General features: G+C 39.6%; 2 protein-coding genes across 3 annotated transcripts in view; one reads left to right on the top strand and one right to left on the bottom strand.

Moving 5' to 3' along the window:
* The window catches only part of megf6b (multiple EGF-like-domains 6b), a 54,227-nt gene extending 38,360 nt beyond the window's left edge, over window positions 1-15,867 (bottom strand). Inside the window, exons 1-4 of one of the 2 annotated variants that reach the window (XM_086086821.1) lie at window positions 15,377-15,867; window positions 14,169-14,303; window positions 12,442-12,551; window positions 5,057-5,161 (exon numbers count right to left, since the gene is read on the bottom strand). In XM_086086821.1, the coding sequence (XP_085942947.1) occupies window positions 5,057-5,161; window positions 12,442-12,551; window positions 14,169-14,303; window positions 15,377-15,540 (514 nt within the window). In that variant the 5' untranslated portion in view covers window positions 15,541-15,867. The remainder of the gene's footprint in view (window positions 1-5,056; window positions 5,162-12,441; window positions 12,552-14,168; window positions 14,304-15,376) is intronic. The other variant, XM_086086819.1, reaches the window with a different exon arrangement.
* A 1,501-nt stretch (window positions 15,868-17,368) lies between these two features.
* The window catches only part of akr7a3 (aldo-keto reductase family 7, member A3 (aflatoxin aldehyde reductase)), a 3,827-nt gene continuing 2,261 nt past the window's right edge, over window positions 17,369-18,934 (top strand). Inside the window, exons 1-3 of the mRNA XM_086086717.1 lie at window positions 17,369-17,690; window positions 18,304-18,491; window positions 18,578-18,682. Of these exons, the coding sequence (XP_085942843.1) occupies window positions 17,399-17,690; window positions 18,304-18,491; window positions 18,578-18,682 (585 nt within the window). The 5' untranslated portion in view covers window positions 17,369-17,398. The remainder of the gene's footprint in view (window positions 17,691-18,303; window positions 18,492-18,577; window positions 18,683-18,934) is intronic.

The following is an 18,934-nucleotide window of genomic DNA, read 5'->3' as shown; positions in this document are numbered from 1 at the left end:
TAATGGAGTACTTTTAAATTGATGCAAAATAATGATTTCAAGCACCTTTGGCTGGAGAATGTCAAAATAACATGGAGTATTTGAGAGGTTTGAAAGATTAAATGTAGTTTTGGACTGGACTGAATGATCTTTGTGTGAACTTGACATCCCACCCAAAACATGTCTCTATAATAGACTTGACTTAATTGTCCATAAGTCAAGTGTGAGCGTGGATGGTTGTTTTGTCTATACATGACATGCAATTGACAGACAACCAGTCCAGAGTCCTGATTCCAGCCTGCACGTCATCATAAACAAGTAAAATGGTTGAAAATGGATGAAATCTGAATTGATCCATCCAATACAAATTAAGCCATCCATTTTCTACATCGCGAATCTCCTCATTAGGATGATCAGCTAACTTTGGGGTGACAGAAGCGGGGTCCACCCTGTCCCTGGCACATATAAACAAACCACCATTCACACTCACATTCATGAGTAAGATCAAGTTAGTGCATACAAATCCCAAAAAGTAAATTTTGGCTCAATTAGCTAATAACATCATAGCATGAATGCTAGCAAGGTAACAAAATGTTGTTTTTTTTAGGTGCTTTCAAAGATGACTCTATCAATAGGTGTCAACCCATGTATTTGTGTCGGAAATAAGTCACACTACAGAACTAAAGAAGCATGTGTTTATTAGCTGAGAGTAGCATTTGCGTTGCTGCGTTTCGCTAGCTAGCTAGCATAGTTGTAGTAAAACAGCAAAAGCAAATCACAACCATCTGTAAGAAAGTGAAATTTAGACTGTGAAGACGCTCATATGAGAATTCCACAACACTTTAAAATGACATGACGTACGACGTACGTGTGACAGCTTCTTAATGCTAAATAAAATAAAATAAAATCTTGAGCCATTTCAAATGATCGAAAGACAATCTGCTGTGCAGATGAATGAGAGCATTTAGGTTCGGAAAGTTGAGACGTTTAATCCTTTAAAAGAAGCAGGATTTGTTGCCTTTGAAAAAGTTTCACAAAACCCACCAACTCCCTGTCATCACTTCGCCGCAGACTTAAGACGCAAAGCGGTAATTATGGCATTACACTGTACATCACTTTGACAAAATGGCAGCCTCACACAACTATTGAAAGCAGCAGACTAATCGCCCCCTTTGAAAACACATGGACACGCACGGCATAAACACAGACATATATTACAAACAAGGGAGAAACACTTTTTTTTTTTTTTAAAGCTATGAAAGGGTGAGTGAATGACGACTGGAGGCTTTTGAGTGCCGTCTGTTGACATCTTTAGCGTCTACACGCAGTGGACAACAGCTGCGACCCCAAAGCGTAATATCCCTAACTATGAGTAATGGGGACTGAAATAAAAATAAGAGTGTGAAATTGTGGTTTAGTTTAACACAACAGGTAGATACCCGCGTTAGTATATCTTTTGAGCACAGCGGTTGGCAATCACACCCTTAGCTTTTCTGTTCAAGTAAATACAGTAATACATTGACGGCAATGCAGTAGACTTTTACTTTGAAGTTCGCCCACGTCGTGGCGTGATAGCTAGCTTGACTTCCCTTTGAGATGTTTCTTATCGTAGTTGATTGACGTTGTAGTTGCGACCAACATCAGTACAACGCTATCCCAAACTCATGTTCAATCGCTAATTTAGGACGCTAATTAATTACGTCTCCCACGTAAGTGGCTAGCGGCTAGCTGTTAGCATGACTAACGAGTGACCAAATTGGTCAGCTGGTACCTGGCTTACTTTAATTATTTTTCAATATTCTGGACCAAGGCTACTTTGTAATTCACTCTCCATGTTTAAAGGAAGGGAACGTGCCTTAAATTGCATGTTGAGGTATTTTTATTATTATTATTTTATTTTATTTTTAAAGGTTAATTGAACTTTGTCTTCATTTATTTTATAAAACACATTAAAAAAATTAAAATACGTTCACAAATGTATCATAATTTCACAAGTATTTGCCAGTTTTTTAATGGAATAAAATTCAATTCAACTTTAAAACCCTAAAAAAAGAACAAAATATAAACATTTACTGAAAAATTAATAGTAAAAATTCATAATTTTACCATAATTTCTTTGTGAATTGACAATTTTTTTTGAAGTGAAAATAACTACAATTTCTGTAATGTCCTATAGATGGTAGCATTTATTGTATTAACATTTATTTTGAAAGGACATCTAATGAGATATACACTGTAAAAAAAAAAAACATTGCAACAAAAAATAAACAAAAAACGTTAATTTTCCAGCAGCTGGGGCGCTAGAATTTTTGGGGGAAGTAACAGAAAATTACTTTCTCGTAAAAAAACAATGTTTCTGCCTAACATTGCACTTAAAAGTTGTGTTCCTAAATCCTAAATGGCTATATTAGACATTTTGAATGTATTTATTTTATTTATTTATTTATGTGAAAAGGAGTTTTACTAAATAAATGAAGACACTAAATCATACACGGCTATATTAGACATTTTGAATTGAATTTCTTTTAATTAAAAGGGAAAAGCACTTTACAAAATAAATTAATTATCTTTTCTTTTTTTTGCTGATCCAAAAAACGATCCGATCCGTGACTCAAATTCGTGATCTGATCCGAATCGTGGCTTTTGTAATCCATTGCAGCACTACCCAGAACAGTATAACCGGTAGAAGTGTTTACGGACTAACGGCATGGACAGCAGACGCGTGTTTACTGGAAATAGAGCAGCCATATTCTATATCCCCCCTCCGCCATATGCTGTGTCACATTAAAGAAGGAACATCAGCGTAGACGCGCGTCCCCGTAGATAATGAAGCGTGAAGTAATCAGAAGCAACTCAGCTCGGCTTAGGAACCGCGCAGCGCTCTGATCGCATAAACGGGCTGTCAGTGCCGGATTGCCGCGGCTTGATCACGAGCACCTTAACGAGCACGGAGGGGGTGAATGTTTGCGGCATGGTGTCATGAAGACACATCTGCTGCACCGCAGAGCTCTTGAGAAAATAGAGCAAGGTGGATTTGTCGCCTCAATGTGATCCTCACGCAAACGAGCGTGCTGGGGGTGGGGGTGGTGGGGGGGGATCATTCTCGGACGGTGTCGACACTTGCAGGAATTTCCTGTCGTGTGGTGCGCTATCGGGAAAAAACAACAGGGACCTCCGCTGTTTCAGTTTAACAGCCGGAATTCAACAATGGCGTCTCCGCAGATAAAATGTTTGTTCTGCTGGTCGAGAAGCCAAAATGCTGAGGTGCCAAGAATCTCATTCACATGGAGAAAGAGGCCATCCATTCAGTTTCTTTTGCGCTCGTCCTTATTAGGGTCGAGGGTGAGCTGGAGCCTAATCCAGTTGATTTTGGACGACAGATGGGGTACACCCTGGACTGGTCATCAGCCAATCACAGGTCAGAGTTAACTGTTAGATTCTCATTAGCGGGATGGAAAAGAATCTCGACTCTGGGACACCTTCAAGCGTGTGATTGAATCCAAAAACATACATGGTAGGTTAAGTGAAGACTCTAAATTGTCCATCGGGGTTGAACAGACAGTAGACTTCGATTTCACGACTTCTGCATTGATATGTAGAACTGGAAGTCTTTTTTTTGCATCTGGTCTTCCAATTGGTCAACTGACTTTCTGGCTTTCGACTTGTTTGTTTGCTACTGTCGCTAATGCAAAATCATTTGCCTGACTAAAAACCTCTGTGAGGTGAATGTAGAAAGTAGTAGTTACAGGTTGTGATGATTATATAATAAAACGCGTAACCGTACGTAAGAAATACTTCATATTCTTCTATGTCTATATGAATACTACAGTGAGGAATTTAAGACAAGACCTACCCTGTCTGTTTTTGATGTATGGACTTGACTAATTCCAAGAAAAAACAAAAGAAAACAACTTGACCACTGCGAACCTGTTGACCTTCTGGATGCAAAATGTTCTCACTTCATTATTTTGTTTCACCGCCAAATCCTCATTAGTGGGATAGAAAAAGACTCAAAAAACTTAAGACGTGATAAAGTGCAGCGGAATTTCAAATCTGGAACGCCTTAAAGCATGAGATTGTATCAAAAACATGGATGTTAGTTACAGTGACTAGTTTGTCTACTTGTATATGCGCACTGCGACCTGAAAAAGGGCAAGCACTATAGGAATCTAGACTTCTATGCTGTGTGTGTTTGCACAGTTCAAAAAAGTTTCATCATGCTGACCAAACAAATTATTTCAAAATCTAATTAATTTCTACGGAAGCGTATTGCATTCACTTGGGGGGAAAAAACCTCCTGTTTTTCGGACTAGTATTTCTTTTTTATTTTCTGTTTTTCTGAATACATTTTTTCTGTTTTACTGAATATTTTTTGTCTGTCAAAAAAATATTCCGAAAAACAGGCTGAAAAAAATTATTCAGAAAAACAGGAGGAAAAAATATTCAGAAAAACAGGGAGGGGTGATTGTGGGATTATTCAGAAAAATGGAAAAAAATTATTCAAAAAAACAGATTTTTTTTTCTTCAAAAAAAGAGAAAAAAAATTGTCAGAAAAACAGAGCTGGTGTTCTGTTTTTCGTAGTTGTTGGTTTTTTTTTAACCTCTGAACTCCAAGTGAGTTAGCAGACTTAGCATAGCTCCATATGCAATAAGATGCTCATGTTTACTTACTGGCTCTCAATAAAGGAATGAATGTGAATACTGTATTGTCTAATCTCTGAGGGTAAATCCCTTTAAAAAAAAATATTCAGAAAAACTTTTTAAAAAAAAATCTGAAAAACTGAAAATAAAATATTCAGAAAAACTGAAAATAAAATATTCAGAAAAACAGAAAAATAATTATTTTATAAAACAGGGAAAAATTACTCAGAATTTTTTTCTTCTTCAGAAAAACAGAGGGAAAAAAATTTAACAGAAAAAAAAATACTCAAAAAAACAAAGCTCCCAAGTGAATGCAATACGCTTCCGTAAACTTCTATGGGGAAATTTAGTTTTAAAAAACAAATACATGGTTGAGCATTGAGGTTGCAATGTATTCCATTAATTATAAAAAAAATAAAAATAGTTCACCACTCACCATATTGGCAGCTGGGCCCGTTGAACCCTGCAGGACAGTCGCATAGCTGAGTGGATCCCTCTCGACACTGGCCCCCGTTGAAGCAGACGCCATAGCTACACACAGCTGCACCACAAAACAAACAAACACAGGTAAGTGAAACACCTGGCTGATGTCACCACATCTGCAAAGCTGCTGCTATCAAAGCCTTATCATCGGCCCGTTGACTCCTGACCGCAGCAGGACTTTGAGACTCCTCCAGAATCTTAACACTTGGCTCCAACTGTAACGTTTCCATTCCAACACCACAAATACGTGGTAGCAACAAACTGGATTACTTCCAAGTGAAAAAGTCTTGCTTCCCACAAGGAGATTAGATTTGAACTGAACTTTTAGATGAATGCCAATGACCCAGCGGTAATGTTAACATTCTGCGATATGAACTGGAGGTGTGCTAAGCCCTCCAATCAGAACGTCCTCGCCAGTATTGCATTCAAAAAGCAGTCCATCGTGAACTATCTGTCCATCCATCTTGCATAACATTGGTCATTATTAGGGCTTATTATCTGGAGCGATTATCCTGCGCTCTGGGGTGTGTAAACATGAATTTTTCCTCCCTGACCTACTTTAAAAAAGCTCGGGCCTGACAATCGTCAATGTTTAAAGCGAGATACACAAACACTGATCATCAAAATGGCGTATTTTTCTTTCCTTCTCATCAGATATGCAATAAAACAGTTAGCCTTGTCAAGGCGCTATCTGTGACCCCTGCACGATCTGAGGCGCTAATCTACGGCAACCACACTAGGACAAAATTTATAAGTAATGCCTGTACATACAATTGCCGATACGCAGTCGTAAAATTAGATAGATAGATAGATGGATAGATGGATAGATGGATAGATGGATGGATGGATGGATGGATGGATGGATGGATGGATGGATGGATGGATGGATGGATGGATGGATGGATGGATGGATGGATAGATAGATAGATAGATAGATAGATAGATAGATAGATAGATAGATAGATAGATAGATAGATAGATAGATAGATAGATAGATAGATAGATAGATAGATAGATCAGGAGCAAGACAATAACAAAGTGATGTATATTGTTTTATAGAATTTTCCGAATGCGTAGCGTAGATTGTACGTACTTATATGTTTTGCCATTGTGTGGTTGACATGGGTTAGCGAGACAAGATGGCCGACCTGCCGCGCACGTGCACCTCAGATTGCCTCAGATCGTGCAGTGGACACAGAAAGTGCTTTGACCAGCCTAGCTTATTTGATTAATTCTTCAATCTGTCTTCCTCTTTGTATGTTCTAGCAGTCCGGTGGCCCTGTGGCACCACGCTGCCTCTCACAGGTCAATCTTGGTACTACGACAAACCATGTGTGGGATCTCTCAACGTTTAAAAAATCGGTTAAGATGCTAAAAACTGCCACTTCTAATTCATGACATTTCCTCGATCTAATCACCACCACAGGCTAAATTGGGAAATAACTATGTAATGTAAATTGTTAGGACTGCTTTAATTACACTCAGGCATCTATATAACTCAATTTGGATTTAGAGACATCTGTTTCTCTGCAAAGGGAGTGTAAACGGTGCTTTAGGGTATTGAAAACACACGTTGGATGAGGTGTACTCGCAGCCAGGATTTAGTGGTATCATGTCAGCCGTGGGGAATGACATCGCCGCACAAAGGAAGGGGACACGACATGGAGGTCTCGAACAAGCGAAATTGAGTGCAGACCTCGTGAGGCTCCACAGAGGCCAAAGCTCCAGCCAAAACATCCGCATTTCGAAGGGCGTCTTCAGCAAATCGGGACCCTCCAGGCGCTCACACACAGGAGATTCTTTCACCTTCTTGCTTTTGAACAGTGCTTCTTAACCTGGGCTCGATCGAACCCCGGGGGTTCGGTGAGTCTGTCTGAAGGGTTGGCGGAGGTCAAGACACACACCTGGCTCATATCATTGCTGATGACACGCCCAGCTCGGCCATCATTGGGTGCAGGTGATCACGCTAGATTGCTTGGTCTATCTGCGCTGCAGGGAATTTAGTGCGCTCAGTAGTCGACTTGTGAATGTTGTGACGGTACGTTGTGTGGTGTCTTTATTGTTTTAATTATTTTATACTAACTATGTCAAGTAAAAAAAAGAAAGAAAGTGGTCAGCTGAATATGTGCAATATGATCTCACATGTAAAACGGAATGTACGGTGTTCCACAGGGTTCAATTCTGGGGCCTTTGCTGTTTTTATTGTATCTCTTGCCCCTAGGTTGCATCTTAAGAAAATAGCTGTGGTTGTTTTTTAAATCTAGTTGTCTTGTGTTGAGTGATGGGAGTCAGCATGCTAACTGCATGATATGCTATGCCAAGTTGAGCAATTCTAGTCCAGCACAACTAGCGCTCTAGCAAAACTAAAGGAAGGCATGGAGATGGGCAATACAAGAACACATAACTGAATTTAAAGGGAAACATAGGGAAATCCAAAATATGAAGAAAAAAAAGGAATCTGCAAATACGTTGTAAAATCCCCATTCACCACTAGATGGCAGACATGTCTTAGTTGCACTTACACTGGGTTTTATACTGCCGTATACTACAACGTAAGTAGGCCTAATAATTATTTGCGGATTTCAAATGATATACAGGACAAACATTGTGCCTCAATGAAATTTTGAGTGAGTTTATTTTTGCTAAAAAAATGTAAAGTATAAAAAAAATGCGAAGCGTACACATTTTGTCCATATTTAAAGTGGCACCCCCCCCCCCTTCCCCCTTACATCTGGGTAGGAAGTACGTAATCCTATGTGGCCCTCCTTTAGCAATGGTGAAAAATTGTGGGCCCCTCCAGCATTTGAGTTGCCCATCTCTGCTTTACAGTGATGAAACTAGCAAGCATGTTTTTGGAATACGGGTGAAACACATTCACACCTATGGGCAATTTAGTCTTCGTTTATCCTACCATGGATATCTTTGGAATGTGGGAGGAAAGCCATCGACTACTCTTGGGCTTGGGGGGGGGGGGGTCTAACACTGAGTAGTCCTGCTGATTAATCTCCCATGAATTAAAAACCTAAATGTGGCATTCAGAGTGGCATAAAACTCACTCTCATCCGTCACAGGGAAAATCTGCACTTCACTACAAAGACGCTTTTTCTGTGAGAGGATTAGCGGCGTCCGCAGAGAGCGCAGGCAGACAAAGCGGGGGCAGCGACTCGTGCTGAGCAAACTGAAAAGCCCGAAGCAGGTGCCGATTCTTGCAACTCACCGAGGGGATGACCACATCGTCGCAGTGGCAGCCACCCGTGTTTGTTTAGGCTCCGTCGATCAGTTTAACCCACAGAGAGCGGTCCGGACAGCGGGGGGGGGGGGGGGGGGGGGGGCGTTTTTTGTCGCTGTAAGTCGAAGTACACACGGACCTGTACGCGTTTTAAAACTGTGAATGGCTCATTAAATCAAATAAGTTTGAGAAATGTAAAAAAAAAAGTATAGTAAAGATTAAGGACAGTTTTGCTCATGTACTCATTCAAACCCAAAAATGTATAAATATGTTTTTTAATACTTTGTCCTAAACTCTTTATGGGTTTTTTTTCTGCTAGAGCATACAGAAGGCCTTGATTGATGAAGAGGTCGCTTAAAGCAATGGTATTATTACAAAAAAAATGGCCAGCAGGTGGCAGTAGAGTAGAAGAGATCAGCGGGGCCCATGTTGCAACAAGCTCTTTTTGCCAGTGTTTTCAACAGATTTGTGAATAATGATGAAACTTTGCTATAAATACAAATATACTTTTTTTTCTGATGAAAGACAAGACTCTAATCTTTCTTTTGTTAGGTTCCATGTTTTTATCGCAATAGAAGACAATACTCTCTGGGCCTGGCAAAATCTGTCAAAATCCAGAAAAACAGCCGGGAGCGAAGGGGGTTGCTTCAGTGGAAATGGCTGGAGTTACCAGTAAGTGGATTTGAGAAGTAACTAATTTGTTCTTTATATTAAAATTCAAGCACATTCTTTTCTCCATCTCATCAGATTCATGATATGTTTCATGTACGTACTCTTGAGTTGGAGTTTGTTGATTATTTTTCAGGAATTCCACTCACGCAAATTTGTATGCATCTGGGTCGGCGCCAATGAGCTGCGACATACTGTTCCACGACACCCACATAAAGACCACCCACGGCTACGCACCGCGCCGTTTCCTTTGTTCGCACCACTCGACCTGTTTTGCATGTTCTACCTCTGCCAGCTCGGTCCCGCCACAAAGGGAGGCCAATTCCCATTCAGCATTTAACCAGGAGGACAAACCGGAGGAGCCATTGTCCCCGACCCTCGGCCCCCGCCGGCCCAATCACCACCACGAAGCTATTGTTGCCATCATTCAACGTAACCGATTTCTTCCGCTCCCGACTGACCCCCGTTGGTTCGTACTATCCCGGGGCCCGTGGCTCGGGGTCGAGGCGACTCGTGGTTGCTTTAGAACTCTCAAGTGGAGGAAGTCGCCATCACAAAGTCAAGAGCTCTTCACTCTTTTGTCAGAAGCACATCGAGCCATTGAGATAATTGGAGTCGTCTCGGAGGCATTCAAGAGTCACCTCGGAGATGTATCGAGGGGAGGGGGCTGCGTTGTGGCCTGCAAATGTTTAAATAGAAAGAAAGAGACAGGTCTCTATAGATCTTAAGGCTCGTACTTGAGTGATACATCAAATTATATGTTTTTTAAAATTATTATATTAAACCTATATTTATTATAATTTATTATTATTTCTTATAGCACTAAACTATCTGGTTGAAACAAATGAGTATTAGGCTACATTAAAATGGGGAGAAAAAGGGAAATGTCTAAAAGGAGGGAAATAATCAATCATGTAATACAGTTCTTGTCGGACCTAAGATTTACATTCATATTTCAGCAAGTGACATTTTATTTAGATTTTTTTTTAAGTCACAATGTTGCAAAATATTTTTAAAGACTGACGTTTTTCTTGCTAGATTGATTTTGCAAGAATAAAATCATATACTATAAATAAATGTACATTAATTATATACAAATTAGGGGTGTCAATATTAGAGTTAATTTTGAGTTAATTTAAAGTTCCTTTAACGCCACAAATTTTTTTAACGTGTGATTATTTAGAAAGCCTGTACTGGAGGAATTCCAGTCGCAACGCAGCAGACATGTCCACATCAAAATTTAGCAGTAATAAATTTAATAATAATGCATATATTTGTGGAGACGGGGTCAAGTTGTATTTAATTTTTTTTTTAATGTGCATTATTTCACAAGTTACTTCATGTTAAAGATTAGATAGCGCTTAATATGAAAACAAAATGCACTGAGCTGTCACCAATGTCTAACAAATGCAATTATGCCATCTAGTGGCAGAAAAATGACCTCAAGACAAATCAATATCACACTCGGTTTTTACAGTACAGTACATCTTTTTAATTTTAACTCAATTTTATGAATTATGAAATTACTGTATCGATGACTAAAAGATGCAGCCATATTTCCATTAGTTTAAAAAAAAATCACTTTTATGTTAACAAGAGCATAAAAACTTAGAAAATAAATTTTTATTGTACATTTTATTGTACATTTAGAACGGATATAAAATGTGTGATTAATCATGAGTTAACTATTGAACTCATGCGATTAATTACGATTAAAATTGTAATCGCCTGACACCCCTGGTACAAATAAAGAAACATAAATAATATAACAAAATCATATAATTACACACAGTTTCTTTGTGGTAAGATTAGAGTTAGCAAGAAGTCAGAGTTACAAAAAAAATAGTTTTATTTTTCTTCAAAAATACTTTTGTAATACACTTTAATGCAAAATAAAAATGCATCCGATTAATTGATAGAATAATCGATTCTAAAAATATTCGATCCTGTGACGATTTCTCTGATCAATAGTATGAAGTATGGATTGAATAAAGAAGGACAATATTATGTGAACAAAAGCCAACTGAACATAATTAATTCACAACAAGGTTTTCCTAATAATATGATGAGTTATTCCAAAAACAAAAATCCCAATTTATCTTACAAATCTTTATTGTCGTAAAAAAAAGTTTCATTACGCAAAAGGACGCCTACGACAGGAAACCAACATTTAGGCAGCTACAATGGAGTCAAAGATAAGAGGGAAATGGTAAGCTACTGACAGATGTTACAATGTGACCTTCAGCCACTTCCCAGCCTTTATGTCTGCTGGCCCTAACGACGTGATTAGACCCTCAACCGCCTCTCAATAACAGCACGTCATTTGCCTAATGAGCTCACACACAACGGAAGAAAACGTCTCGACACAAGGTGGGAAGATTACAACGCCAGCGAGCATTTATCCAGGCTCAGCGATTAGTTTGTCCCATCTCCAAGTGCTGCAACATATTTGGTTACGGAGATAAAAGCCTGTTCAGAAGGGCAGCCATTGTCCCGCGAAAAAAGAGGAGATAACTCCTCGTATCTACTCGAAAAAGGGAAGTCCCGACTCCCAAGGAATGTCTTTTAAAGATCGTCTGTTGATGAAGGGAAGGGAGCAGGTTGCGATCTTGTAACCAATGTGGAAAAGTTGCACCGCGGAGACAAAGAGCCCTTTGAAGAGCGACGACAGGAGGAACCACAATACCACGGTGCTGACATCTTCTCATACTCCAGATTACGTTCCTGGAGACTCGTTTTGCTCTCATGAAGCTTTGGGGAAAGTACTCACGAAAAAGTTTCAGCTTTCCGATGAAATTTCAGGGTGAACCTGAAATGCACTTTCAGCTTTACAGGTGACCTTCATTTGACCTTTCGCAAACTCCAGGCAAAGCTTAAACTGAGATTTGAACCCCAAAACGCAGTCAGAACTTGCTAGGCACACATGCTAACTAGGGGTGGGAATCTTTGAATGTCTCACGATTCGATTTGATTGCGATTTTCGATTAAGAACGACTTTTGATTGACAATGATTTTTGCTCCCATCTATAGATGTGCAAGGAATTGTAATGATCTACTCCAGTCAGACACGCTAATGCTAATTAGCGCGCTACTCGCTGCACTTTTAACACTCAAAAGAACGGCTCCACGCTGAAAAAAAAAAAACTTTTATTGGAATAACTTGATCGTGACTTTTTCCTTCTACTCTCTAATGTGGCTACAACTTAACAGTGTATTAGACCGCGTGGAACCACACTGCCCCTCAGTGGCCAAACCGGGTACAACATGAACAGGCAAGAAAATATAAAATAATTTAAATAAAAAACGATTTTGGGACATTTCAAATCGATTCTGAATCGTACTAAATGAGAATCGCGAAATGGAACATGGAAGGTTTCTTTTTTGTCAAACGCGTGAAACTAAACGTATCCGCCAAAGAGGAGGCTGAACGCTGTACTTACGATAAAGGCAGCCGGCTTCTCCGTTGAGTTGAGACCATCCGGAGCAGCACTTGTAGACAGTGTGATAATCCTGCCGGTACATTTGTCTGTACGCAGTGTAGTACGCCGTCCTGTCAGAAATGGAAAAACATACACAAGCACTCGTCAGACACACATGACAGCCAATATCGATACAAGCGTGCACGGTTCAAAATAAACAGTGTTTTTTTTCACTGGTTTTGTTCAGCACACATTTCCCAGACACGTCTGATGTTTAGGGAACGGTGTCAGGTCCCTTGTACTTTTGAGAGGCCTCTCATTGCCACTCCGCCACGGTTATTAGGCCTCGTGACAACTTTGTTTACAGCAAGTAATTGTAGCCCTCGGCGGCCTTCAAAGCAGGCAGTGAGCAACTCTGACGAGGGATGACTCAGGGACTGTGTTACCATAAAGACTTTCTGTGGAATGTTGACTTTTGGGTGTTTAATGGCTGGTTGCGTTGAGTGGGGATGGTGTGTGAGTGCGTGTACACCTTAAGTGCAAGACGGCTGTCATTAGAGGACGAGTCCGGGAGAGAAAAAGGCGATATGGGAAAATGATGGCATTGTGCTGCTAATGAAGGATCAAAGCAAACGTGGCCGGTGGACAAAAGTCAAATGTGTCCATTTAAAGTGTATCCACAAAATGGAGGGAGGCGGGGACGAGTGTATGATTGAAACGCGATACTGTCCACCATCTCTTTGACGGGGGGCTCGGACGGATTCATATACAGTCATTTGTGTGCCAGACAAGGTCATTACCTAATTGCTTTAATTTAATTCGTGGATAATTTAATTTACAGCAAAAATAATCACAATTATTTTTTTTTAAATTATGTATCACATTAAAATTGATAAAATAGAGATAATTTATTGTATTTATGATTAATGTAATCATAATAAATGTAAGTATTATCTAATCAAATAAGTGCATGATAATAATAATAATAATTTCAATATTGATAAAAATTTTATTCATTTAATTTTTGTATTGATATGTTACAATTAATTATTTTTTTTATTATTTAACCAATTATTTAATAAATTAAAAACAGTATAAATATGTAAACTACATAATATTGTTGGCGTTGGGCAGAAACATAAAATCTCCTAATCCATCATTTTTCAAGACACCTAAATTAATTTTGTACATTAGATTGGATTTATATTGGTCAGTTTCAGGTTTTAGATTTTAGATGCCAGTAATATGTTAGTTACATTGTTTATTTTACGCATCTTTGTTTTATTTACAATAAAGCAAAACAATTTTTTACAGTGATAAATGAATTAAAAGGTAAATAATAATGAATAAATGCACTATTATTCCATTTATATTGATGGATTGATGGATGGATGGATGGATGGGTTGATTGATTGATTGATTGATTGATTGATTGATTGATTGATTGATTGATTGATTGATTGATTGATTGATTGATTGATTGATTGGCCCCTGTGGGGAAATTATTTTTCATTAGACTGTAACGGAGGAAGACAACAACATTACATGCATCACAGACAGATGGCGGACATGGCAATATAAATGGCATATGACAGGGTGGCGGATTTGGATTGGTCAGCGGGGCCTGCTGTTTATCAAATGTCTTGGTGTGAAAAATGCAGGCCGGATGAAAGAACCAACTGGGCGGCCCGCGAGCCACACTTTGCCCACCCGTGGTGTCAAAAAATAAACACACGTGAGTTGCTCACCTCCTCTCGTACCCGACGCACCACGACTGCCCCGCGCAGCCCTGCTTCCACACTTTGACCATGCGCGTGAAAGCCTGAACGCACGGCTGCCTCTGGGCCACCAGCATCATCTCACGCTCCGTGCAAACGTTGGGCCTGCGAGCGAAGCGGGGAGAAATCATTAAGGTGTTGAAATGTTCCGCGCAGGTGAACAGATTCAAAAGTCGACTTGAGGAACATGGCAGCCATCTTGAGTGCGTGTTTAGGCAGTTGCTTCTGATGCTTTTTTTTTTTAACAAAAAGTTGATCTGGGACAAATTTGGACACATTAGATACCGCTACACTGTTAGTGACCCCTCAAACTTTTCCACAGAAGCATTTTTTTTCTGCACATGCAGCAAGTAGGACAGGTGGCGCTCTAAAGCGAGACGGTTGAGTAGTTTTAAAATAGCAGCAAAGGCCAACGAGGACGACTTTGCTGGGGGTTAAGGTCTCCAAAAACAAAAGTGCTCCAATTTGGAGTTCAGCCATTATTGAGATGTCGACAATTCTTGCGAGACTTCAGCGCAGTTGTAGTTTTGCTCCATATGCAGAAAAGTCATTGGTAGGCAGGTGTAATGATAGCCATAGAAGAGGAACTGTGATGCAAAGAAACTTCTGACTGAGCAAAACAATTAATTCAACATCATGTGCAGTTCATGTCAAATGCAATTTCTCATGTAATGTTGATAATTAATGCTATTATCATTAATAATCAATCAAATACAAAGACTACTAACTTCACAGAATTTTGTATTTTATTGATGTATATGTTTTAGTGACAATACATCAATAAACTAATGATTTAATTAGCTAAATGAGTGCATTTGATTCAAAGCTAAAAAAAAAATATATATCAAAACAAAAAAGTAAAAAGTATTAGAGGACTTTTAACAACGTATATCATACTGTGAATATTCTCTGGCTTGTGACAACTGACAAATGATGCAGAAATTTGACCATAAATGAATTTTAGGAGTGCAACAACACACATGTAGCCTACTGTGCATCACCTTCCAGCTGCACAATACAAAACACAGCATGGGAGAGCAAGCTAAGACCAATCATCATCCATCATCATCATCATTCATCATATATAGCCAAATGTCCACACTTTTTGGTTTAACAGTCAGTGAATTTGTTGACTCTTCCCTTCAAACTCTCAAGGCAAAGTCGAACTGGTTACTCACATGAACGACTGGAGGCTGTTGGAGTTGCCATACCGGTGGACGTGTGCTCCTTGAACAAACACTAAGAACAAAAGTAATACAAACACACTCTCCATAATCCTCCTTTTTAGTTTAAAACACGTGATTCGCTCGCACGCGCGCTCATGAGTATAAAATCTACCCATTAACGCTGCAAAAAAAATACAAGAAAAAAATAGTTCAAAGGCACGTGAGTTGGTGTTCTGCGTGGAAAAGAGCCAATTATTCCAAAGATGTCACTCATGACATAGCCAATAGACGGCGTGCGTCCGCGCTCTCGTTCTCCGCGTGCGAGTGTGACGCACTGCCAGAAATCACCCAGAAAACAGAAGCTCGGCCACACTTGCTCCCTGCAGATGTTTCACTTGAGGGGAAGAAAAAAAAAAAAAAAAAAAAGACCTGGAGGAGGCACCCTCTATTCACTTGGTAATGTGTCTGTCAGTGTGTGCGTGTTGTTCAGAGCCCCACGCACGCGCACACAAACACCCAGTAGGCTACTTAAAATGTATGGCAGCCCCTTAAACTTTCTTTAAGTTTATTTACTTAGTAAACAGCTATACGTGTTTAAAAAAAGATTAGATTTTTTTTTTTTTAAGTTTACCTTTAACACAAAAAAAAGTCACTAGCTAGTGTGGCTCAGCGTTTGGCTAGCAGACGCCACGTCATAGCTAGCTAACAATGTGCTTTTGGCAGTATGTCATACTCATCTGAAATGACTATAAATAATATGTATACAGTATTTGAAGAGACGTTATCAGTTGCATTGGATTCTGCGAGTCCTGTGAAATCTTTTAATGGCCAGCTTGTGGGGTGCGGGAGGGAGAGCAAACAGCTGACTGGTGCGGTCAAGGGGTCGGCGGCCGCCGCTGTTCTCGTAAACAAAGCTTTCATTGCCCACATGTGTGTGCTTGTGACCCCCATAGAGTTGTGGGGTCACTGCTGAAAGGCCCTTGGAAGAGGACACATCATTGGCTACATGACGTTCAAATTAGGACACAAGACAGCTAATGACTCTGCTATTTATACAAATTGAAAAGGTGCATCCATGTAGAGAAGGAAGGCTGCACTTCCCTCAGGGGCCATTTTTAGTTTCTGGGTCATATTTTAATTTTAATTGTATGGCGGCTTGATCACAAGCTTCTATGGACGAAAATGATTGAATACGCTGTAACTTGCAAATAGGTGGCAATATGCAAAGAATAAACACTAGGCCCAACTGCAAGGATACTTGTTTCTGAACGATTACAAACACAGATTGCATAAGAGCTTAAAATGGCTGAACTAAAGTTCAATTTCATCCCTATTTTGTCTAGATTGGAAAAAGTGTTTGGGCCCTCTAAATGAAAACAAAAAGTTCACAAAAATGCACATGCTTGCAATAACTGAGTGTTCGGACATGTTGAGGCCACCAAAAACAAAAGAACAATGAATATGATAGACTTTATAGCAGGGGTTCTCGAACTAGGGTCCACAACTCCACAAGTTTTAACTTAGTCGTCCGCAAAATAATTTACAATAAATAAATTTAAAAAAAACAATACAACATACAGTATGGTAAACGGTGGCCAATAAAACAAGCATACTCAACCATTTACGCCTCACTACCTTTGTTTTTAGCCAAGTAAAGGCACTGGTATAATTTTTTTGTATCACATCTCATATTCATACATGGACAGTAAGTTCATAAAATGTCTAAAAGTTATATATATTTTTTTCTAATTCACTTGACTTTCTTCTCGTAATTTAAAAAAAATCACAACTCACGTTTGTTTTCTTCGAAACTTTTGTTGTTGCGAAAATACAAATATTCTCTATATATAACGTGTCTCTGTATGGATGTATTTTCGCTCATGACAGGTAACCTGTGCTGATTTAAGTTATTTGGCTCCCTCTAGTGTCACTTTGGTGTATATCAGCTATCTGCCTGTATAGGAGGCGGAGCTACTGACGTCCATGTATTTTTTTTTTTCGCGCTGTCCCACGCGAACTTTGAACTTTACAACTATGCAGTGCGTAATAACAGCGCGACTCCCCTCGCTAAGCAATTTACATTTTATAGCGAGTGCGCTGTGCGGCAAATTTTCCGTCAAGTTTGCACCTTGGCGAAACATGTCGACGACGCGACCGGTTACCTTGCTCGGCACCATGGCCTTCGGAGGCCGGGCAGACGCCGAGCAGAGTCTGGAGATGGCCAAGACCTTCCTGGAGCGCGGACACAAACAGATGGACACTGCCTTCATGTACATGGACGGAAAGTCAGAGGCCATCATGGGGGGCATGAACCTCCCCAAAACGGGTTGAGTTGATTATATAACAATAGTGCTACGTTCTCTGTCTTATGCTGAGTGATTTCTTCATCGTGTGCAGCCTGTAATCAAACGTAGCAAAAATAATTTAAAAAAAGCAGACAACTCTAAGTGGTTGTCTGCGCATTCGTGTTCGTTTTTGTTGTAAAACCTCATATATTTTTTTTAATGTATATATTTACCGGTCCGGAACTCTATTAACGCTAAGAAGACCATATTGTAACTTATCAACACTGTAACTACAGTGGCAAGTGCCATAAGGCATACAGTATGTCATTTTACCACAATAATAATAATAAAATAAAAAAGTGAATACATTGTTTAACTTTTTTTTTTTTTTAACACAAAACGGAGATAACTAATGTGGTCGTCAACATTTGCCTTTTTTGGTCGTAAACGCTCAGTAATACAACAGAAAGTGCCATGCATAATTTCAGAACATACCGAGCTGCTACTGCTTACTTTTATCAGGAAATGTATATTCATTTCCTTTCATTTTTGTGATACCCATACTCATTGATATAACAGCTACTGTAATCTTAAAATAGACTGTAGTGTAGAAACCGACTAAATGACTTGTATTGTGTCTTTCTCTGAAATCAGTCAGCATCGCCACCAAGGCAAACCCGTGGGACGGCAAGACGTTGAAAGCAGAGAGTGTGCGCTCTCAACTGGAAACCTCCCTGAAGCGTTTGCAGACCGACTGCGTGGACCTGTTCTACTTGCACGCCCCCGATCACCTCAATCCAATCGTGGATACCCTGCGGGCTTGCGACGAGCTCCACAAAGAGGCAAGGAAACACATTTTTGTTCAGTAACGAATTAATACGATTATTATGTGCGCGCCTGATGTTTAGTTTCAAAATGTCTCCCTCAGGGGAAATTCAAGGAGTTTGGACTGTCCAACTATGCATCATGGGAAGTGGCTGAAATTGTTTGCCTGTGCAGACAGAATAACTGGATTGTGCCCACAGTTTATCAGGTAATTCAATTTGTTTTGTACATAAGCCGATGTACATATTCCACTTAAATATTGTTCTCAAATGTATCTAAATCAGTTAGTGAGCACTTCTCCTTTGCAGAGTATCTGGGGGTGGACTGTAATGACACTTTTGTTTGGCCACCAGATGGTGCCAAATGTTCCACCTTTTACCATTTTGTGCAAGGAGCCTTGCTACCAAAATGGCGTTCCCCCTTTTTTTATGGGGGGGGGGGGTTGTTGGATGTTAAAAGG

The sequence above is a fragment of the Leptonotus elevatus genome, chromosome 10, assembly GCF_054856555.1.
Source record: "Leptonotus elevatus isolate MCC_2025b chromosome 10, RoL_Lele_1.0, whole genome shotgun sequence".
Taxonomy (NCBI): domain Eukaryota; kingdom Metazoa; phylum Chordata; class Actinopteri; order Syngnathiformes; family Syngnathidae; genus Leptonotus; species Leptonotus elevatus.
The sequence above is the reverse complement of the archived record's forward strand: the minus strand, read 5'-3'. Positions and strand labels throughout refer to the sequence as shown.